Source organism: Peromyscus maniculatus, chromosome 10 (assembly GCF_049852395.1).
Source record: "Peromyscus maniculatus bairdii isolate BWxNUB_F1_BW_parent chromosome 10, HU_Pman_BW_mat_3.1, whole genome shotgun sequence".
Taxonomy (NCBI): Eukaryota; Metazoa; Chordata; class Mammalia; order Rodentia; family Cricetidae; genus Peromyscus; species Peromyscus maniculatus.
The window spans coordinates 14821819-14844847 of NC_134861.1; the positions used below are offsets into that span (position 1 = coordinate 14821819).

General features: G+C 46.2%; 1 protein-coding gene across 4 annotated transcripts in view; it reads right to left on the bottom strand.

Moving 5' to 3' along the window:
• The window catches only part of Ddc (dopa decarboxylase), an 88148-nt gene that overhangs the window by 47724 nt on the left and 17395 nt on the right, over positions 1 to 23029 (bottom strand). For 3 of the 4 annotated variants that reach the window (XM_015991868.3, XM_006973038.4, XM_076546003.1), the window contains exons 2-6: positions 20113 to 20321; positions 15378 to 15491; positions 12025 to 12144; positions 4576 to 4710; positions 3333 to 3476 (exon numbers count right to left, since the gene is read on the bottom strand). In XM_015991868.3, coding sequence (XP_015847354.1) covers positions 3333 to 3476; positions 4576 to 4710; positions 12025 to 12144; positions 15378 to 15491; positions 20113 to 20313 — 714 coding nt within the window. In that variant the 5' untranslated portion in view covers positions 20314 to 20321. Of the gene's footprint in view, positions 1 to 3332; positions 3477 to 4575; positions 4711 to 12024; positions 12145 to 15377; positions 15492 to 20112; positions 20322 to 21914; positions 22001 to 22087; positions 22139 to 23029 lie in introns of those variants that run through there. The other variant, XM_042285607.2, reaches the window with a different exon arrangement.

Consider the following 23029-nt stretch of genomic DNA (forward strand, 5'->3'; position numbering starts at 1 on the left):
ATTTTATCAGTAAAAATATCTTTCAAAAGTAAATGGAAAATAAAGATGTTCTCATGGAAATAAAAGCAGCAGGCCACACTGTCAACTCACTAGAATAAATTCTAAATGTTTTCCACACAGAAGAAAATAAGAAATATAAAATAAATGAATGTTAATGAGACTGATATAGTAGGTTTATCTAACTTTATGTTGTTGCTCTTGTAAAATTGCAGTATCTAGTAGAGTTTAAAAACATGTAGATTTAAGCGTATACTAATAATCACACAAAAGGTGATAGGAAGATATAACAAGATAATATATAACCAACAAGATTAAAGTGAAGAGAATGGAACAATATAAAAACACTCAATTTTTAAAAAGTAAAAAAAAAAAGTAGAGAAAAAAGTGTAAGAAGTGAACCAAACACCCAGATGGTCGGTAACATCTAAATCCATCAGTAATTAATTTCGGTGTAAATGGAGAAATTGGTGATAGCTGTTACAGAGGAAGAGAGTACTTCCTAACAGCAAGCCGTTCTTCATCAAGAAATGAGACTTCCAGTGTTTCCAGCACCATTTGTTGAAGATGCTGTGTCTTTTCTCCAGGGTGGGTTTTGTCTTTTTTTTTTTTTTTTTTAAAAGATGTATTTATTATGTATACAGTCTGTCTATATACCAGAAGAGGGCACCAGATCTCATTACAGATGACTGTGAGGCACCATGTGGTTGCTGGGAATTGAACTCAGGACCTCTGGAATAGCAGTCAGTGCTCTTAACCTCTGAGCCATCTCTCCAGCCCTAATGGGGTTTTTGTCTTTTGAATGTTTGCCAAAAATCAGGTGGCTGTAGGTGCCATGTTACCTAGAAATTTAATCACACCCTGCAAAAAGATCAATTCTAAATGCACCAAAGACCTTAATGCTGTACCCAAAATATCTAGAGGGGACAATAAGAAACACAGGTCAGGCTATAGACTCAGGTGTGGATTTCTGTACGGGACCCCAGCTGTCCAGGAAATAAGGCCAACTATCAAGAAGCTGGATAGCATGCAATTAAAAAGATTCTACGCTTAACTGGACACTGAGTGAAGGAGCAACATAGAGAAGGACAGAAACCCTTTGCCAGCTGTGCATCTGACAAAAGATCGGTGTCTAGGATGTAGGATAAGGGGCTAAAAACCCTAAACATCAAGAAAACAAACAACTCAATTAAAAATGGGCTAAACACGGAACAGAGAGTTCTCCAATGAAGAAACATTCTTAGCCATCAGGGAAATGCAAATTAAAACTGCTTTGGTATTTCATCTTGCCCCATTCACCATGGCCAAGATAAATAAATGAGAGCAGATACTTCGGAGAATGTGAGAAAAGGGGAGCACTACTCACTGTCGGTGGGAGTGCAAGCTGCCACAGCCACAGTGGAAATCAGCAAGAGATCTGGACTGTCAAAAGTGAAAAACGGAGCCGCAGAAGTGCCTTGTGACCCGGCTATTATCATTCCGGGGCATACGCCCAGAGGACTCTCTCTATCCTACTACAGAGATAATCGCTCGTCCATTTTCATTGCTGCTGTATTCACCACTGCTAGGAAATGTCTCCCATATTTGGGGCCTAGCAGCAACCTTCAGATACGTGTGTTTACCGTGGAGTATTTAGAGAAGAAGCCAGGAAAGTAGACACTGACTGCTGAGGGGGAGAGGGAGAAATAGAGAGCTTAAGGATAAGAGGATAGTAGAATATGGTGGTATGAAGGTGGATAGGAGAATAATGAGGCAGGAAGAATTACATGGGGAGAAAGATGGGGGTGTAGTGTGAAGCAGGGGCTTGGGGAGGGATAATTTGACACTGAGAGCGGTTTAAAAATTCCACATGGGTGCCAGGCCATGGTGGCGCACGCCTTTAATCCCAGCACTTGGGAGGCAGAGCCAGGCGGATCTCTGTGAGTTCAAGGCCAGCCTGGTGTACAGAGCAAGATCCAGGACAGGCACCAAAACTACACAGAGAAACCCTGTCTTGAAAAACAAAAACAAAACAAAACAAAAAAATCCACTTAGAAGGCTACTATCTCATAAACTTACTAAAAGTAATAATAATAGAAGAGTTTGGGTGTAGGGGTTAAGGCTACTCCAAGAAACCCTGGGTTTCATCCCCAGCACCAAAAAATAAAAAGGAAAAAGGGGATTCTCAACAACTTTCTCAAACCCAGATGCACACTAGAATCTTGCTATTAAATATGACCTATTCCTGATTCTACCCATAGACATACTTCCAAAATTATCCTGGAGTCAACATTCCTACAGCTCCCTTGATAAAACTGTGTAGCCAGACAGAATACCCATAGAGCCACAGTAATGACACTCCAATTGCTTCAAACATGACATATTAGTCCCAGGCAGAACATACTGCTGTGGCTACGTCAGAAACATGACAAGTCTCAAACTCCAGGTGCATCCCCCATTAGAATGCATACCTAGGCACAAAAGAACCAGCATGCCATTTGGCTAGTTAGTTTTACATGGGAGGGATAATTCACTGTTTGCTCACAACAAAAGAACCTTCTTAGTATCTGCTGAGAGCAACAAACCCAGGCAGTAAAGCCTACAGTGGTTATTTTTTAAATATAATTTCATTAATTTTATTCTTTGCGACTATCACACGTGTATATAATACATTCTGGTTACTTTCACACCCCCATTCTCTCCAATCTCCTTTCTTCCCCTGACATTCCCCCTTAGAAGTCTCTTCTTTACATTCGATGTTGTTTTGTTTTGTCTTGTGACCCACACTGATTTTGATGGTGGCTGACTCTGTGACTACAAGCTTTGGAGCATCCTTTGGAGTGTGAGGAGCTCACCAGTGGGTATATGTGTAACTTAGTTTCTTTCTGTTGCTGTGATAGAACACCATGGCTAAGGCAGAGAAGGAAGAGTTTATCTGAGCTTACTGTTGCAGAAGCTTAGTGTCCAAAATGGCAGCGTGACAGCATGCAACAGACATAGTAGCAGTGGCAGGAATGTAAGAATTCACATCTTGAGCTTCAAGCATGAGGCAGAGAGAGTGAACTGGAATACCTAAGGCTTTTCTTTTTCTCAAAGCTCACTCCTAGTGAAAGGCACCACCAAAACTCTGTGTCACCAAGTGTTCAAATGCCTGGAGTGAGGAGGTAATTTCTCCTTCAAGTCTACAACCAGTAAAGACAATGACTGCCTCTTCCCAGAACATGCACGCATGCACACACACACACGCATGCACGCACGCACGCACGCACGCACGCACGCACGCACGCACGCATGCCCCAAACTCTACCTAGACCCACACAGAACCCATTGCCATCTCCAACAAGCATTGAACTTACAAAGAATGGAATCAGGCCAGCTGCTTTGTCTTGCTCCAGGGCCTTCTGAAGAGCAGAAGCTCTCATGGAGTAGTTGCCATCGGAAGGGATTGTTTTTAACTTTACTCCACCAATTAATCCTGCTCTTTCCACAGAGGAGTGTGCCTGCAAGGAAAACAGGTAGGGCTGAGTCTGTGAGGGTGTGTTCCTATGGCTCCTGAGGCACTGGCTGTGCAGAGCTCCCAGCCTGAGCTCTTGATGCCCCGTGAAGGGGACAGAGTTGATTTCTTCTCCTCCTCCTTTATGAAGTCACCTCTTTCCTGGACTTGTTTCCATCCGGGAAACTTGCTTTTCAATATAAGGAATCAAACACTCCCAGAGTGAAGTGTTGGCTCTCTATTGATTAAGGTTTTCATTCGTTTGTGTGACTTTAAATACATATGGAGTTAAATATATGGCAATATGTACACCAAAGGTGACAGGGTTGTATAATAAAAGAATATGTTGGGTAGTGGTGGCCGATGCATTTAATCCCAGCACTTGGGAAGCCGAGTTTGGGTCCAGCTTGAACTACAGAGCGAGTTCCCAGCACTTGGGAAGCTGAGTTGGAGTTGAGACTGAACTACAGAGGGAGTTCCAAAACAGCCAGGGCTGCACAAAGAAACTCTGCTTTGAAAAAGAAAACAAACAACAAAAAAGAATATACAACTAACAGGATTAAAATGAAGAAAAAGGAACAATATAAAATAGTTAATCACAAAGTCAAGTAAATAAAATAAGTGAGCTAAAACTACTCAATTTCTATTTGCAGGGTTTTATGAGCAGTATAATGAACTCCAAGTCAGTCCTTTCAAGCCACAAGCTGGACTGAGTGGTCACAGCAAGCATGGTGCTTTTATCCCTTTTGCTAATAGAAAAAAAAATAGGCTTTGAGAATGTACATGATTTACAAAGCTGGGATTTGGCACCAGGTTGGAGCCTCACTTCCAATTTTTCCACAGTGGAGCTTTAAAGGCAAGCCACAGGGGCACAGTGCAATTCCACACTACAGAAATGGGAAGCAGCCAGTTGTGGGGGCTCTCAGCATGTGTATTTCATTTCTGACTAGATCTCCCAAGCTCCCAGGATAGAAGAAGTTTCCCCCCTCACGATCCCTGGGGAACTGCTTTTGGATTTGAAATGATGCTAACTGTTCTTGGATTCAGCTCTGGGGTGGGTCGGGGGTAAGGGCGTGTTGGGCCGATGCCCACCCCAGCACACTAACCTGATCGGATGTGTAAGCGACCAGCTTTTCCATGATGGCAGCTTGTGTCAACTCTGGGGAGGCTGCCTGCAGCTGGCGGGTCACTTTAGTCCGAGCAGCCAGTAGGGCCACCAAGGTAGCTTCGCTGGCACTCCCCTGAATCCAAGAGAAAAAGGCCAAAGGAAATTTGAAATGCTGCAAAGGAATCCCTGCCCAAACTGTTGGAAGACATAGTAGTGTGTCCATAGTTTCCTTTAAAAGTGGAGCCAGAAGTTGCAAAATTCACTCGTTTTTTTGCAGCTAACATCTGCAGGGGCTGGTTTAGCTCTTGTAATTAGTTTGACATTGCTTTATCCATATTATGTCCCAGTGAGCTAACATTCTGATCCTGTAGCATATACAAGACTCTGCAGGTGTTCTCTCATGGGTTCTTTAGGCCTGGTCTGGGACACACTGTCTCCACTTCCATCAGAGGAAGAGACTGATCCAGGGCACCCTGCCCAATCCCTGTTCTGTGTTCCTATGCATGTGGACAGAACAATTTGTATTTGCTTATAACATAGGAATGCATTTTCCTTGACACACAGAGGTGGACTTGGACGGTTTCGCCCAATCCTTAATGTAAGAGGGCTGAATTGTGCTCGGTCGCTCGCTCGCTCGCTCACTTCCTGCACTCGACATATTGAAGTCCTAGGCCCCAGCATCTCAGAATGTACTATATTTAGAGAAATAAGACCTTTAAAGCCAGTCGTGGTGTACACTACATCATGCGCACACATGTAGTCTTAACACTAAGGAGGCTGAGGCCTGGGGATAACTGTGAGTTCAAGGCTAACCCGGGTCTCTAACAAGTACCAATCCAGCTAGGGCTACAGTGTGAGATTGTCTCAAAATACCCGTAAGGAAAGGGAGGAAGCAAGGAAGTTAGGAGGAAGTAAGGAGGGAGGAAGGGATAGAGGGGATCTTTAAAGTAATAATTAAATCTTTAGGGTAGACCGTAATCCAGTCTGACTGCTGTCCGGAGAATCAGCAACTGGCCAGCAGACATGACATACACAAAGTTGAGACCAGGAGAATACAGAAGGGAGAAGATAGTACGGAAAAACTCCGAGCTAAACTTCAGAGAAAACCAATCCTGCTGACACCTCAGAGGCAATGAATGTGCTGTTTCTGCCATCTTTGTTCTGGGCTTTGTTGTGGCAGGCCTAGTGAGCCAGTGCAAGAAATCTCACCCATTTATTTCAGCAAAGTAAAATGGAATTGTACGCAATTCATCATTCGAACTTGAGAGTGAGTGAGAGAAATAGCTTTCAGCGCCCACCGTGTTATCCCATTTAATTTGTAAAATAACTCTGTGTTTAAAGTTTTTCATCTTCAGGTGGGCTGCTGTAGCATTCCCTGGATTTGCAGTATGAGTTAGGCATGGTTAAAAGTGAAGCTCCCCTTCAGTCTTTCTCGGTACCTCGTAGCATTGGTGCTCAGCTTCCCTGGTAGACAAAACCCAGGAGAAACCCATCAGAGTTTGGGCTGATTCTGAAAGTTTATAAAGAGCATGGAATCTTTCAGAGCAATGTACAGTACACTGAATTGCGTAGAAATGCAAATTTTTCTTATTGCTACTTTTATCTCCTGCATCAATCCTGATATCCCACTTTGATCTCCCATGCGCTGTTTTTAACCTATTCTTTTGAATCGACTCCTACTCCCCGAGGAATGGGGTGAGCTTTTCAGCTAGACGCGTGTGTTCCTATTCCTGTAGCTGTACTGTATGAGTTCAAATAAACAGACAGACCACGGCCTTCACCCAGCGTCGGAGTGACTCACACATCTCCTTTCAGGCCACGCTTTCACAGCAGTTGTTTTGCACAGTTTCAGACCATGTCAAGGAAGCCTGGCTGACCAGACTGGCCGCTATTTCAGGAAATTCAAGCCTCTGACGGCAGACACGGCATCTCCTGCTTCTCCTGTGCATCCCATTATTTTTTTCCCCTCCTGGCTTGCTTCTTTCAGTCCTTCTGGCCACATTTTGTTTTTCAGGATCTATCAAAAAATGGGTAGAAAAATTGGACGTAGTGGTGTACGGCTTGAATCCCAGCGCTTGGGAGGCAGAGGCAGCCGGATCTCTGTGCATTTGAGGCCAAGCTGGTCTACATAGTGAGTTCCAGGACAGCCAGAGCTACATAGAGAGACCCTGTCTCGAAAAAACAAAAAAACAAAACCAAAAACAAAACAAAAATCGGCTAGGAAAAGGTTCCACCCTCTCTTCAGAGCCCTGGATTCACTATGAGTTTGGTGGACACTGTCCATATTCTAAGAGAAAATTCTTTACTTTTATCAACAAAAAAATAATTTAAGAAATAGCAAAAAAGTCCAGAGCAAAAAAAAAAAAAAAAAATTATCACCATTAAAGCACTGAGCCTCAGCATGCCATTACAGATCCGGTTTGGGCACACTTGAACATCAAGGTGAGTGGCTCTCTGTCGCTTTCTAGAAGTGGAGTTTGCCGAGGGGAGAAAGAGAGCAATTGTTCTTTGTTAAGAGAGCAAGGACAGAGTGCAAGCTGGCCACTGTGCTTCGTGGCCAGCCGACAAGTGGGGAATTGAACAGATCGCGCTGCACCCAGCTAAGCCCACACACTTGCTGCTTCCTTTACCTGGACCCAGTCACCCCCCCCCCCCCCCCCCCCCCCCCCCGTCTTTGTGTGGCTCGCCCATGCCTTTGCTTCAGGCAGACAAAGGTTGCCATGGCGAGCCTGCTCTGAGGTGGGAGGGACCTTTGGGGAGAGTCGATGCTCAAGGCTGCTGATGCCCTGAGCCGAAAGGTCCTTTCATCTTCTAGGTTTTACAAATGTCACCTCACACAGGGTAAGAAATTGGCAGCTTTTCTTCCACAAGAGCTTTCAAACCCAATTAAGAGACCCATTTTGCAGGTCTCATTTGTCCGGCCTCACAATGATGGTGTGCCGCCGTTCGGCTCAGACACCCACTGCTGCGCCGATGCTAAGCTGTGATTACAGCTCTGAGGGGATCGATAAGGCAGGCTGCCTCACGGGCTGTCACTGGGCTCTGGGCTCTTTAAGGCCTCACAAATTACAGACAATCAGCCTCCTGAGCTGAAAAGGGCCAGCTCCCTGCAGCAAACACGTGAATGTCTGCTTTCCACCAACCCAAACTAAGTGGGCTGAGCTCACAAGGGCTTTGTTGAAGAGTGGCCTGGGAGATGTCAGAATTAGTCCTAACCTAAGGCTGGGACTTCTGAAAAGGAGATTGTCTTTAAAGATGGTTTAACCCCCGGTAGCATTCAAACCTCCACACACCATCACAAGCAAAGAGCCCGGGCAAGCTGGTGCTAACAGCACCATCTTTTACACACCGCCTTTAAATAGTTTCCGCCACGGACTTGTACGAGCCTCAGTTTCTTTGTTATGAAAACTATGGTTGATAATGTGACCAATCCTCATATGGATTTTGAGGCTGAAAATTGATTATATAAAGCACAATAAATAGGCTAAAACACAGTTGCGTAGCCGTCATTCAATAAACTTCTTTGACAAGTACCAAACTAGAAGATTCAGCTTTGGATACTAAAGACTCAAAAATGACATTGTTTTCACTGTATGACAAGTGACCCAGAAATGCTCGCCTCTGTGGTTCTGCTATGGTCTTGGTGGAGTACAGATGCGTCACCTGGAGGAAGCTGATGGTCTTCGAAGACTGTTGCTTCTTATCCTGAAAGCTGCCCTCTGAAATCTTACAAGACTGAAAAAGTGTAATATGACCTGAATATCTTAGGTGTTGTTTGCATAAATTGTGACATATCATAAAAAAAATTGTACAGTAATAATATTCTCAAAGAATATTTGGACAAGAAGGGGACCAGTATGAGAGGAACAGGATAGGCGCTGGGGGAATGGGGTGGAATAAAAATAAAGTCTGATAAGATGTGTATGGAAGTGCCATAATGAAGCCCCTTGCTTTATTTTCTAACTTAAAATGTAAATTAAGAAGAAGTTTTAGCGGGGCGGTAGTGATACACGCCTTTAATCCCAGCACTAGGGAAGCAGAGGCAGGCAAATCTCTGAGTTTGAGGCCAGTCTGGTCTACAGAGTGAGTTCCAGGATGGCCAGGGCTACATGTACAGAGAAACCCTGTCTTGAAAACCAAAAAAAAAGGAAGAAATAGTTTTAAATGTTTGAAGGCCAGTGAGATGACTAGGTGACATGTTGCCCTACAAGTCTGGTGACCCACATGAAGACAGAAGGAAAAACTGACGTCACAAAGTTGTCCTCTGACCTCCCCATGAGAGCCATGGCTGAGTATCCACACACACCCAACACACACACACAATAATAGCAGTATTAGAAATAACAACAATAGTAGTATTAATATTAATAATAAACTAAATATTTAAATAGTGAAAATATAACAAAATAAAACATGATGCAGAAAATGTGTATGGATTGTATCATCTCAATTTACGTAACCCACAAATATAGAGATACTGGATAAGGCCTCGAGAGAATTATACTCTAAAATAGTTGCTGTATTTTCCCATTTCTACAGTGAGTGCCCATTATCCATAAATACAGAGGGCACAATAATTTTTAAAAGTGAAAAAGTGTAATCAAAACTGACATTGAAGATAGTAAATTGGCAATGTGGAAAATTACAGTGATGCACAGAAAACCATGAGCAATTATTGAAAATACAGAGGAGAAAATGACCAAAAAAGCAAGGGGGAAGAGAGGGACTATTCAAAGAGAGAGAGAAATTATGGAAAAAGTACTGAGTCTATGGAAATTTAAGCACCAGAGAAGTGTGTGGAAGTGGCCTACTCACTAACAGGGCAGAGAAAATGCCCCAAGGTAGACAGAAAGCTGGGTCATGAGGAGGGCTTACCAACTGCTAAGATCTCAGCAAAGAGTATGGAGTTACAGTGAAAGCTTGCTCTAGGGTCAGGCCTACTGTGAAGAGTGAGACACTTGCCCAGAAATAAATCGACCAGAATTCCAGGCCATGCCTCTGCAGACAGCTTTGCTGGCCTCTCAAGCCCTGACGGGCTGTGTCTTCTCTGGAAACTCTCACTTGATTGTCCTTGTCAAGGACGGCAAGAGTGTCCCTGGGAAACCAGGATTTCAGCATCAGAGCCTGGTAAAGCCACCAGGGATTCACCCCGCAAAAATGGCTCTGACTTCATGTTGGGGACTAGTGTGTGGCAGCCCCTTCTCAAGCTGGAGCAACACCTATTCGATGCCTTTTAGCCAAGGAGGTTTGGCTGTGCTGCAAAACCTCTGAAAAGAAGAAAATGGTCCTGTAAAATTCTACTGGGACTTCCCTAGAACATGCCTGCTGCCATTTTTAGAAATCTGCTTCACAGTACCCTTTTATGCTTCTGTTACAGTACAGTATAGATGTACATTTACTAGAATATATATTTTTAGATAGGGTCTCATGTGGACCAAGCTGGTGTGAATTCCCCGAGCATGATTATGAACTCCTGATTCTCCTGCCTGCATCTCTAAACTGTTGGTGTTACAGGCAGTCCCAGCCCACTCAACTCTACCAGTTCATTTTTTATCAGCTGCCTACTTAGTGACTTAGATAGGACCAAGTGAGCTAACCAAAGAATGTAAAGCATGGTTTGATCACAGTACTGCTGGCCTGCCCACAGATCTCTGCATCAGAATGAACAAGAATTTACATTTCCCGGCCCATCGGAGCCTTGCTGAGTTTGACTTTGTACAGGCCGAGGCTAGGAACCAGCAAGTCCTTTTTCAGGGCTCCCCTGCAGACAGCATACAACACAGACCTCATCTCCCACCGCCAAGATGCCAGGCCTCTTTCCCAGACACCGAGATTGTTTACCTTTCAGGAGAAAAGGGACTCTGCTGATGTGATTAACATTAAGAGCCCTGACTTGGAAAGATTATCTTGGATTATCAGAGTGGACCCAATCCTATCATGCGGGTCCTTAAAAGTGGAGACCCGATTCCACATCTGCAGTCAGAACATGACAGTGAGAGAAAGGTCAGTGAGATGGAACACAGCTGCTTCTGGAGATGGAGATGGGAGCTGCAGGCCAAGGAATTCCAGAGGGCTTTAGAAAACTTGAGGAGGTGGGGAAATGGATTTTCCCCTTGGGCTTCTAAGATGACAATCTCGATTTTAGCTCATTAAAACCTAAGTCAGACTTGCAGAACCATAGGAAAATAAATGTGTTTGAAGCCACTAAACTATGCGTAGCCTCCTTAAGAAAAAAGGTCGTACATGGGAGGCGAAAACACACAGTCTTATTGAGTAGTCTCAGGACTAGAAATTGAGGGCCTTGCTTCCTAGTTTAGTTTGGCCACACTAGACATGTGATCTTCCACCAAGGCATTCTCCTGTCAGCCCCAGTGTTCTCACCCATAAAATATGTGGAACCTTCACTGCTTTACCTTATACTCGGAGATTCCGAGAAAACAATATGTATATTGAAATCCTTCTTTCTAAAGTTAACAGGCCTTTCTCAGTATTGCAACCCTGAATCTGACATGAGAACAATACATAAGGAGGGCTGATGAGTTAATGTAGTTCATTGTTTGTGCTATTAAATGTTTTTTAAAGGCTCACATTTGCTGGGACATGGTGGTACATTCTTTTAATACCAGCCCTTGGGATGGAAAAGCAGGTGGAGCTCTGAGCTCAAGACCAGCCTGCTGTACATAGTGAGATTCAGGCCAGGGCTACACAGTCAGACCCTGTCTCAAAAAAAAAAAAAAAAAAAAAAAGAGGGGGGGACATAAATTCCAATCATTCACTCTGAAGATCCTGGTGGAATGGAAAATTCACCACGGCTGTCATTTGCATCTGTTGGATACCCTCATGTAAGCCCTGCAGTTGTTCGAGTGAATACAGAGAATGAATTAAATGTATGCACGGACATAGCAGAAGCCTTAGGTAAGCTGTTGGCTCACCGACAAATAGCACATACAGCCAAGTAGCCCATACAGACATTGAGGCATGGCCACAGCTGTCACTTGGGGTAAAAACAGGATCCTAGGGTGGTAGCAAGATCTTAGATTCTGGAATACACAGATGCATGGTCTATAACTTCCCAGCTAGAAGCTGGGAGGAAAGTTACCAGTCGTTTTCTCCCCCAGTTTCTTCAGTGCTCTGAGGAGTAAATACGTCTGGAGAGTGCTTAGGCACGGTGGCCAGCAGTGGATACCCCAACAAAAATATTCGCTGCCCTCTGTGGTAGCCACTGATCTATCTAGCAGAAGGGCCTGTGGTGATAAATGCTTGCCCACAGCTCATGGGAAACAGCACCAGGATCTAAATCCAGATCCCGTCAACTCCAAGACCAGAGTTTCCCAGCTTTCCTGTTCTCTGGAAGAAATCTTGGGGCACTGCTTTCTGTTTGCAGCTGTGGTTCTTTGTGGGGCCCCACACTCCCAGAAGACTGCCTTCCCCGCTTCCCCCATCTTACCTGGATCACTCCTCCCCCTTCCCCAGCTCTTCCAGCCAAAAAGGCCTCTGGCAGCTCCAGCATCTTCCCCAGCCAATCCATCATCACTGTCTCCAGCTCTGTGCACGCTGGGCTTGCAGCCTGCAGTGGGGGTGGGGTGGGGGAGGGAGAGTGAGGCACTTAAAGCCACGGGGCAGCTGGCCTCAGCACAAAAGGGTGACATGGGAAAGCATTGTTTCTTTGGTGACTTTTATTTGATCAATTTAACAAAAAGTTCACATTTTTTTTTTTTTTTGTCCCCCAAATCCACTCTTGGCAGGGAATTAATCCCTTGCTCGCTGTGTCTGGAGCATGTCTTCCCACATTCCTATGTTGAAACCTGAACCCACTAGGAGAGTATTGAGAGGTGGGGGCACATTACGGGTCAACCCGCCTGCGTGGCTCCTTTGGTCATGAACTGACGGGAAAATGGGTCGTCTCAGGAGTGGGCTAGATTGAAATGGGGAAGCTCACCCCAATTCTTGTCTGTTTTATGTATGCCTGCTGCCTGCTGCACTCACACAGCACGCTGCGCTGCCAGATGCCAGTAGCGTGTTCTTCACACCCTCAAGTAGACTTCTAATGTTTATAAAGGATTCAGTCGATGGTATTTTCTTCTCCCCCAGCAAACCGATTGAGACAATGCTGTGTTCTCATTTCCCAGAGATCGGGAGGAGCCTTGGGGCTTAGCTCTGCCAAGAGGTCTGGAAGCAGGGCCTGGGCCTGGCAGCGCTGATAGAACTTTACAAGGAGGACGTCTCTCTGCTCTTCCTCAACTCCTTCCAGATAGGACACAGGAAGCCGTGCCGGGTAGATCTCCATGAGCCCCTTCGGACTTCCCTCACCATCGCCATCTTCTCTCCACGACAGAAAGTCTCAGGGTGTGAGCTGAGAACAGTCCCTGCACACATCAACCTCCCCAGCCCCACCACACACACAGTCATGATTCTCTAGGAACTAATGCTGAAGCAAGGGCTCAGATACTGAGGAGTTTGGGGTCAACTCTGACTGAACCCCAGGATAAAATCTCCCAATCGCAGATGGGCCTCAAGTGCTTGCACTCAGTCTCAGACTTAAGCTTCTTTCATCCAGATTGGGACAAGGAGACCCAGCATCGGCCTCTGTGAACCTTACTCCACCAAGCCTGCCTGCTTCATGCACTGTGTACTTGAACAACACAGAAAGGTCTACTGGTAGACCCTCTTCTATGGCCGTGAGTGAATTTTAGAGGGCAGAGTTGAGTCAAGGAGATGGGCATTGGCTACTTTCATCCCCTAGGCAACACCAGACAAGCTACTCATCTTTTTGTTGTTGTTGTTTGCTTGTTTGTTTTTTCTCTGTGTAGTTTTGGTGCCTGTCCTGGATCTCGCTCTGTAGACCAGGCTGGCCTCGAGCTCACAGAGATCCGCCTGCCTCTGCCTCCCGAGTGCTGGGATTAAAGGCGTGCACCACCGCCACCTGGCCAAGCTACTTATCTTATGAAGTCTTTTAATTGCCCAGTGACTTGGCGTCTGGCCTCCCTTCTCTCATTGCACGCAGAAGGAGGCTGTATATTCTTAGGTCCAGGCAAAGGTGATTTGAGTTCCCAGCACAACCTGGTGTCCAGAGTGCTCTTGCAGATACCCGTGCATTCTGGCATCATGACACATTGATGGCAAGAGGAACTGAGGACTCTCTCCCTGCTGATCTGATGGTCACCCTCATCCTGATGGGTTTTACTGCAGTCAGGCTAACCCTAACTCCAGGCATAGGAACCAGCATTCCCTGTTATGAACCGCAGCTATCAAGTAATACAACCTCTGAAACAGGAAGGCAGACATTTCCTTATTCAAAACATAAAAGACCATTCCAGACGAGCAGATAAATCAGAGGTTGATGCTGGGTCTCCAGACAGACATGCAGGAGCAGCAGAACTAGACCAGTGAAACTGTCCACTACAACATCTAATGAAAGAAAAGGGTACACTCAGCCTAGGCCAGGTCTGTCCCCAGGAGGAGGAGGTCCCAGCTGCCTGACAGAAGAGCAACAGCAACAGTAGGGAGGTGTCCTTAGCTCTTCCCATGAGCTGTGACTCCCATGTGCTCAGCTCCTGAGGATCCCGGCTTGAAGACAAGCAGGTGTCACATGGTGGTGAAGCAGCCAGCTCAGCTGGTCTCTGCTGGCTCCTGAGAATTCCCAAGTTGCCCTCCCTTTCTATAGCCCAGGTCCTCACTCAACACTAGTCAACCCGAGTGGGCTCCAAGGTACAGATAAGGGAGACATTCTGCATCTAGAAAGCCAAAGACAACTCTAGACTTGGAGTAACTCTTCATAGTGTGGGTAGCCCCAGAACCTGAGCGTCAATGGCACCTGCTTAAAATCCCTCCTGAAACACACAGCTAGGACACAGAGAGGAGAGACCTAGGCCCATTGACTTCAGAGTAGGGAACTTTCTAAGTCTTTATTCCATGCAGGAAGAGACCTCACACAGGGAGGGATGGACTGCCTGGAGGCAGCCTTAAGCCTATTTCCAGACACTTTTGCTCTGCATACTTGCCCATCAGATAGGCTGGGCAGTAGCCTAGTGGGGGGCAGATGGAATGAGACAGGGTGGCAACATTCTCAGACTTCAGAGTGCATAGCAATCTTCTGGTCTTAGGGGAATGCAGGATCCAGCTTTGGGCTGTAGAAGCCTCACTGCCTTAGACTGGGATTTTGATTCAAATCAAATGCTTATAAAAACAAAACAAAACAAAACAAAAGCCCTATGCAAGACCTCTTCTCTTCTCTTCTCTTCTCTTCTCTTCTCTTCTCTTCTCTTCTCTTCTCTTCTCTTCTCTTCTCTTCTCTTCTCTTCTCTTCTCTTCTCTTCTCTTTCTTCTCTTCTCTTCTCTTCTCTTCCTTCTCTTCTCTTCTCTTCTCTTCTCTCCTCTCCTCTCCTCTCCTCTCCTCTCCTCTCCTCTCCTCTCCTCCCCTCCCCTCCCCTCTCCTCTCCTCTCCTCCCCTCCCCTCCCCTCCCCTCTCCTCTCCTCTCCTCTCCTCTCTTCTCCTCTCCTCTCCTCTCCTCTCCTCTCCTCTCTTCTCCTCCCCTCCCTTTCCCTCTGCCCCCTTCCTTCCCCTTCCTTCTTCCCCTCTCTTTTCCTCCCTTTCTCCCCCTCCTTCTTCCTTCCTTCTCCCACTTTCCATTCAGAATTTCTCTTCCCTTAGAAACTCCCTCCCTGGAGCCCAGACTCTACTCTCTGCAAAGCGGCCCTGCTACCTACAGGTGACAGAGTCACCTGTTTCTGTCCAATGTGTAAAGGGATCACCTCCCCATGCAGGAACAGACTCCACCACAGGGTCTTGGAGATACTCACCCAGGAGAAGCCAATGCAGCCGATAGCCCCACACAGCATGTCTGCAAGCATGGCTGGGTATGAGCTGGCCGTGGGGAAGTAAGCGAAGAAATAGGGACTGTGCCAGTGTGTTACCTGTAGGAAGGTGGAACAGTTACTCTGGGGCAAGGGAGTCTGGCTATACCTGAACAAGGCCATGAGTTCCTCTAGGATGCATGCAGAAGTCAACTTGGACCAAGTTTCTCAAATTTAATCATCCTACACTTTCTGATTTTTACCTCATTGTCACTACAGTGAACAGACTGTCTGTTTTGTGCTTGAAGGTTTTTGCTAGCCAAGAAGGAAATGCTGTTTTCATAAGAGAAGATGGAAAATTATCATAATTTGTCATAACACATGAAGTCTAGGTAGGAATGATATAGCAATATTGCTTCAGGTTCTTACTAAGTGTCCTGGACAGAGAAAGGCTGTACCAGACATCTGAAATCCTAGAGTAAAAAGCTTGGCTTTCCCAAAATTGCTCTAGCAAATTCAGTTACTTTTGTTTGTTTGTTTATTTATTTATTTATTTATTTATTTATTTATTTATTTTTGTTTTGTTTTGAATGCCCATTTTTTTTTAAAAAAGAATTTCTTTAGTATGGTACCTTCCCACTGGCTTGCACAAACTGCTCCCCCACAAAAAATCAGCACCTTTAAGAGGAGCTGCTACCTCTGTCTCCCACAGTGGCCACTGTCCCCCTGCCTCCATCAGCCCAGAGGGAGCAAACACTTGCTCCCGGCCAACCCTGGATTAGGTGCAGAAGAAAAGCTCAGGTTGGCCAGGAAGAGAGGCACCTAGGTGGTGTTCTTGGGAATCCCGGGGATGGTGGATACACAGACCCTCACCGTGGTGAGGACACACAGATCTGTATTGATTCAGTGGGCAGCATCTTCCCTATCCTCAGCCCCAAACAGCAGTATTAGGAAGCAGAGCCTTGGTGAGGTACTTAGGTCATGAGAGTGGGGCCCTTGTGATGGGATTTGGGATCTTCTAAGAAGAGATCAGACTGACTATACACAAACAATTCCAGAATCTATGGAGAGCTGTGACACTGTATCTATTTGGAAAGTTTGAACCCCCGCCCCACACACACCCCAAACTTAAACAAAAATTTCTGCTTTTGAAACATTGAAAGTCAATGTTCTGTGTGGTGATTTGTAGCAGGCTAAGGAAATATTTTTTCTTTCCAAATTTCAAAAGGCAGGGCTGGAGAGATGGCTCAGGGGTTAAAAGCACTGGCTGCCCTTCCAAAGGACCCAGGTTCAATTCCCAGCACCCACATGGCAGTTCACAACTGTAACTCCAGTTCCAGGGGCTCTGACACCCTCATACAGACATGCATGCAGGCAAAACCCCAAGGTACATTAAATAAATAAATAAATCTTAAAAAAAATAAAGTTCAAAAGGCTTATATGGTTCTGATCAAAGGATTCTGGAAAAAGGGTCTACTCCTGATTCCCCAAATCCAGGGACTGGGTTTCTTTCTGCATTGCTAGGCAATGAGACCATCTGTAACTTTCTTCTCCAGATTTTAGTCAAATAAATTCTTCTTTTTCATTGATTATAAGACAAAACTCTGTTGTGTTTTAGGATCTCCGAAATCAAGATGTACCCTCCACTGTAAGAAGCATGGAATCTACCCTGTCATCCCCAGACTTCTGAGATGAGGCCACTATGCACAGTCTTCGGCTGATGTTCTTTAAAATAATAGATTTGCTTTTTTTTTTTTTAAAAAAAAAGATGGTGCCTGTCCTGGGGAAGAGATTGCACAAAGTGAACTGAGGGCAGAGACATAAAACAAGCACTCATTCTTCATCAGTGTGTAAGGAAAGATGATCCCTGAGAGCGGGAGGGGCCTAGAGCCTGACCTTAGAGAAGCTGGGAGCTCAAATCACTCCATGTAAACATTGAAGTCAAGATGAAAGTAAGGGCCTGCAGGATGTGAGGAGCATTGGATGTCAGGCACCGAAGGAGCCATTAGAGGGAAGAGAGAGGCTAAGTGTGGTGGGGGGGAGGAGAAGGAGGAGGAGGAGGAGGGGGTGGGGGTGGGGAGGAGGGGGTGGGGGTGGGGAGGAGGGGGTGGGGAGGAGGAGAAGGAGGAGGGGGTGAGGAGGAGGGGGTGGGGAGGGAAGGAGGAGGGGGTGAGGAGGAGGGGGTGGGGAGGAGGAGAAGGAGGAGGGGGTGGGGAGGAGGAGAAGGAGGAGGAGGAGAAGGAGGAGGAGGGAGTGGGGTGCAGGAGAAGGAGTAGGGGGTGGGGAGGAGGAGAAGGAGGGGGTGAGGAGGAGGAGAAGGAGTAGGGGGGTGAGGAGGAGAAGGAGGGGGTGAGGAGGAGGAGGAGAAGACCAGAGCTCTCTATCGCTGGAGGGTACAGAGTTGCTTGCTGTAGGAATCCCTCATCTGAGTCCAACCTCCAGAAATGTGAGAGATGTTGAAGTCACCTCGTCTGTGTACTTGTTATGATGCAGCTCTTATGACTCCCCAAAGCTGCGTGTGTTAGAGGCTCAGTCTCCAAGGCGGTACTATCAGGAGGAATGAGAGGCTTTAGGTCTTGTGATGTGCCCTCATAGAGAAGTGTAAGATCGAGTGGTCCCCTCCTCTTTCTCTGCATCGCTTTCCACTCACATAAGGTGAGTAGATTTCCTCTGCCCTATCCTGCCACGATGCACTGGCTCACCACAGGCTAAAAGCAAAAGGACCAGTGAGTCCTGGTTGAACCTCCAACACTATAGACCAAAATGAACCTTGTTTCTATGTGTTTGTTATTTCAGCCATCTGTTACAGGGTCAGAAAGCCGACTAACACAGAAAGCCGACATTGCCATTTTTCATAGTCTTTGCAAAGATGCAAACGTGTCTTTTCTCAGTAAAACCACATATTAGACATTTACTGGCCAGTACGTGCTACAAGGAACCCCCGATTATGATTACAAAGATAACCAACTAGGATAGCTCATTAAAAACTGGAAGATTCCAGCAAGGCTCATTGCATGGCTGTCTCCAAGCCTGGGAGTGGGACAGAGCCAACGGAAAAAAAAAAAAGTGAGAGTGAAAGAAAATCAGGGTTAGCAAGAACAGGAAGGGGGGAGGGAGGGAGGGAGGCTGACAGTGAGTCTCAGAGGCTCTGGAGAACTTCACAGGCTGAGTGATGTGTTCAGCAGAGCAGGAGTGGAGCCCATGAGGCTTTAGAAAGAAAAAAAAAAAGAAAAAGAAAAAATGTTCAGATAAAAACCAAAACATCTGCAGTGGTAACTCGTTTGTCTTTGCGGAAATGCCTTTATACAGTGTAACTTGCAAAGGCCAATGGAGGAGGAGGCCAAAGACTATACAAATGCCCAGGGCCAGAGGTCACAGCTGGAGCCCAGGGTGTCCGTTTCTTTAGGTACTCGGAGGCTCCACGCTGCCTGCCGCTCCCTCTCCTCGCTATCCACGTCTTGGAAAGGCCAGGGCGATTCTTGACTGGAAAGGACACTCCTCCTGCCTTTCTCTCTGTGAACAGCCACAGAGCATGTGGACTTGATAGTCCCACACGGGCTCTGCACGGCACAGAATTTTCACGTAGCTTCGGGTCAACCACAGGGCGAGCACCAGGCTGGCTGGAACTGTCACCCAGGGAGCTAACCCCAGAGCCTCTGCGTTTCTCAGTTCTGCTCGACCCAGTAAATACTGCTATGGAGTGTAGACTCCTGCAGGAAGACTGCACATTTTCCCAGCACCCCTGTATTCCTTTGTGGCCTGACATTTGACTGTACCTCCCCGCACCGGCTTTGTGCTGACTGGCTTAGCTTATTTGTTCAACTTGCAGGCCAGAGCCAGAATTTTGAGTTTTACTCAAAGAACAAATACCAGGGGAAATCTCCTAAAGATGAAACCTGACAAGGGCTGTGAGAGGTGTTCTGGAACTGAGGCGCTGACTCGAGCCTGTGACTTTGGCTGCCTCCCCAGAGCCTCTGTGTTCTCTCTGAAAACAAGAGTGAGTACCCACCATCCCAGCTCCCCGCTGCCCTGCATACCACATGCTTGTTCCTCATTCACCTTTAGTGCTGGGGGAGGGGGCGGATGCCCAGCTCAGACTTTACACATGATTTTGGTGATCAGGGTAAGGCCTACTTGTTCAGAATCATGTTAATGGACAGGCTTTTAGGTAAATTGCTTGATGGGTAAAGTAGTACTGTGGAGACATACCTCTAAGGTTCACTGCGACCCTTTGATCCACCCGTCTATTAGGGAGGGCACTGGTATTCTGTGCCCTTGGGCAGAAGCAGTATACACTGCCCATGCCCAAACAAAATGAAGAAAACTCATCCCCTCAGGACATGAAAGCTACCTTTTGACAGATACAAGAATGCTACAAGTGCCTTTATTTGGGATAGTTAATTAAACTACTTGCAACCAACTACCAGGAGCTTATTTTTTTCTTGCCATCATAGGGTAATTAGGAACTGAGCTTGGTGAAGCAAGTACTGGGTCCTGGGGGCCTTGGTAGAAAACCTTTACCTTTGGAGGCCATGTCATTTGGATCTATCATTTCCCATCCCATCCGAGCTCCATGGACCACCTAATTCCCCTAATCTTAAATTGTCTCAGCCAAAACTGAAACAATGGCAGGAATTTCTCTTTAACTTCTCTGGTTCAGTGACCCGGTGACGCTGTAGCTTCCAGTAGGTGCTTTATTAGCATAAACCCTGTTGTCCTCTGACCTCATATGCATACTCACCCCCGGCATGATTATCTTCTCAATGTCTCTGATAATGTCTTCATATGCTTCTGGTTCCTGGGGGGCAGTGGCGGGGATCAGGGGCCGAAGGTAGCCAGGCTCCACATCAGGGTACACTGGACGTCCCTCAATGCCTTCCAGATAGTCAGCTATATAATCCACCATCTCCTTCCCTCTCCTTCGGAATTCACTCGAATCCATGTTCGAAACTGCCCATGGAGAGAATAGAAATCAACCAACAAAACATTTCACCTCTGAACTGGAGGGGCAAACCCAGGGGGCAGTGACTGCATCCTAGAGACTACTCAGTTCCCAGTTCAGCATCCCTTGCTTTCCTCTACATCTGGATGAGACAGACATGCCACTGGATCCACACAGTGCAGCACAATGCCCATTCCATACCTCACAAGACACTCAGGGAAGGCCCCGCGGCAACTTCGTCTTCTTATTTTTTATTTATTTATTTTTTTATTTCAGCAAAATGCAAAAAAAAAGCACACATTCAGGGATCCTTACAACTTTAAAAACAAACACCGGTCCACATTCTGCCTGTACCCTTTGTTAGCCATTTGAAAGAGAGCCTTGCTCTTTGAGCCCCACTCGGCAGCTGAGATGAAGATAATAATGCCAGCCCCCAAGGAGTGGGTGAGGGTATGATCACTCTGTGAGCTCAGCCCAGAGCCCAGGACAGCACAGCCCTGGCCAAAGTCAGAGATGTCTTCCTGGGATCCCATCTCCTGGTGACCTGCACCTTTGCCTATGATCTGCTTGTCAGAATGATGCTTTCTTCATATCACCCATGTCACACACACACACACACAGGCAGCTATCAGAGTTCATGTCTGTTGTCTTCATAAACATTACCACAGCCTGAGTGATGCTGAATAATACAATTATTTTCTCCACAGGGCTGACTGCTGCTTGCTGGGGCTGAAGATTGAGAGACAACAACTTTTGCAGTACATTTTGAGGGTCATTTTTAAACAGTAAAATCACTAAGAAAAACAGTAACAACATAAAGGATAAGGTCGGAACAGATTAGAAAAAAAAAGAGGATTCTTATTTACATCACAAGAGCTCAAACATAAGGCAGAGTATCGCCTTGTTCAACCTCAGAGGGATTGTGTGCCTCTGATGACTCACACAGTTCCCCAGCTCTGCACTTGGTCACGAAGGCACAATGAGCCTTAATTGAGGATTCAGATACAAGTTAGCACGCAGGAGATCCTGAATGCCTGGAATTTATGTGTAGGAAAAAAATCGAACGTATTTGCAAAACAAGAAAGATGGACAACCCCCTAGAATCCTATCATCCCCAATTGTAACATGTGTCTTTCCTGAATAGTTCCTAAATTTGTGAGAGACAATTGAACGCTAAACAAAGGATACATTTCTAAATCCTTCCCTTAGTCCAGAGCTTTGTAATTGAAGATGGATTTTCCATCAGAATAAGTGCTGGGGATGAGTCAAATCCATTGTGATTAGCAATGGGGCTGACCTCCATGTCATGTTCCCAGCACTTCCCCATGCTCCCCATTGTCTGGGGTGGGAGGGGGGGTTGGACAGATTTTGTGATGTTAAATGCGTTAGGAATGATTCATCAGACACTTTTTTAAAATGGGAAGACAGACTTTTTATTCAGGAGTATTGCATGGGGGGAAAGAGTTTGACCTCAACTTTGAAACACCAGGGACAGATGGGGAATGTAGCCAAAGGGGATTACTCAGGGCTCTCCAGAGGAGTGAAACCCACCATATACATATACTTCTAACTACAAAAGGGAGTTTATTGGATTGACTCACATGCTCCGAGGCTGTTTATTTCCACAATGGCTGTCAGCAAGCTGGAGGACTAGAGAAACCAGTTGCCACTTAAATCCAGGAAGCCTCTGGACAGGAGAGACCAACGATGCAGTCGCAGCCAGAGGTCAAGGCCCTGAAGGTGCCTCGGGGAGTCACTGGGTGCTGGGACTTACTTAGTGAGAGGCTGGAGAAGCTGGAGTCTGATGTCCACAGGTCACGGCCGCTGCAAAAGTGTATGTCTGCTGGGGCAGAGCAGTGGGGCTTCCTTCTTCTGCCTTTCCGTTCGTCTGACCCAGCCTATGGGTGCTGCTCAGAGTCAAGACCAGGCTCCATCTCAGTTCACTGACTTCTAAGGGTTTCTGGTAACGACTTCCCAGAAGCATCAAGAAATGCGCCTTACCAATTTCCTAGGTGTCTCTAACTCCAACCAAATAACAACCAAGGACAACCATGACAGCAGCTAGTAAGACCAGTGGGCAAGAAAAATTACTGAGAGCATGGGAGTTAGTCTGAGGGTTGGGAGGTAGCAAGCTGGATCAGATACCAAGGGTGGAAGGAGATGAATCTGATTAGATACTCGTAATATCCGCCCAGTAGGCTCAGCAGGGCTTCTTTGTCATACTAGGCTTAAGCTGACTTAAGGTTGGGTTAGGTGATAGCTGGTATCCAGGAACAACCTGCCTGATCAGGGTTTTCCTTCCTCCAGTGTTCTCTGCTGAAGGGACAACACACAGGCACAATTTATAGAGGGCCCAGCCCCCATTTCAGAGTTACCATTTGGGCGCACATTTCAGCCCTGAGTGCTTGGGAGACGATGGCACAAAAGATAAGATTTAAATTCTAGCAACAGCAAGTGCTAAACTAGCAACAGGATGGAAATCATACTGATAAATGCATTTCTGTTGTGTGCCTTCTCGTGAAGGCATTACTACGCACTGTGACTGGGCCACAGTCAGACGTTGTACCTCTGTTGAGGAATATTAACATCATTACCTGTTTCCCGTTCTGTTAATGGAAAGGTGTGTGTGTGTGTGTGTGTGTAGTGGTGGTGAATTTCAGGGCTGATGCTCAGGGTTAAGAGCTGACCTACTCAGACTCAGATCCTGACTTGGCTA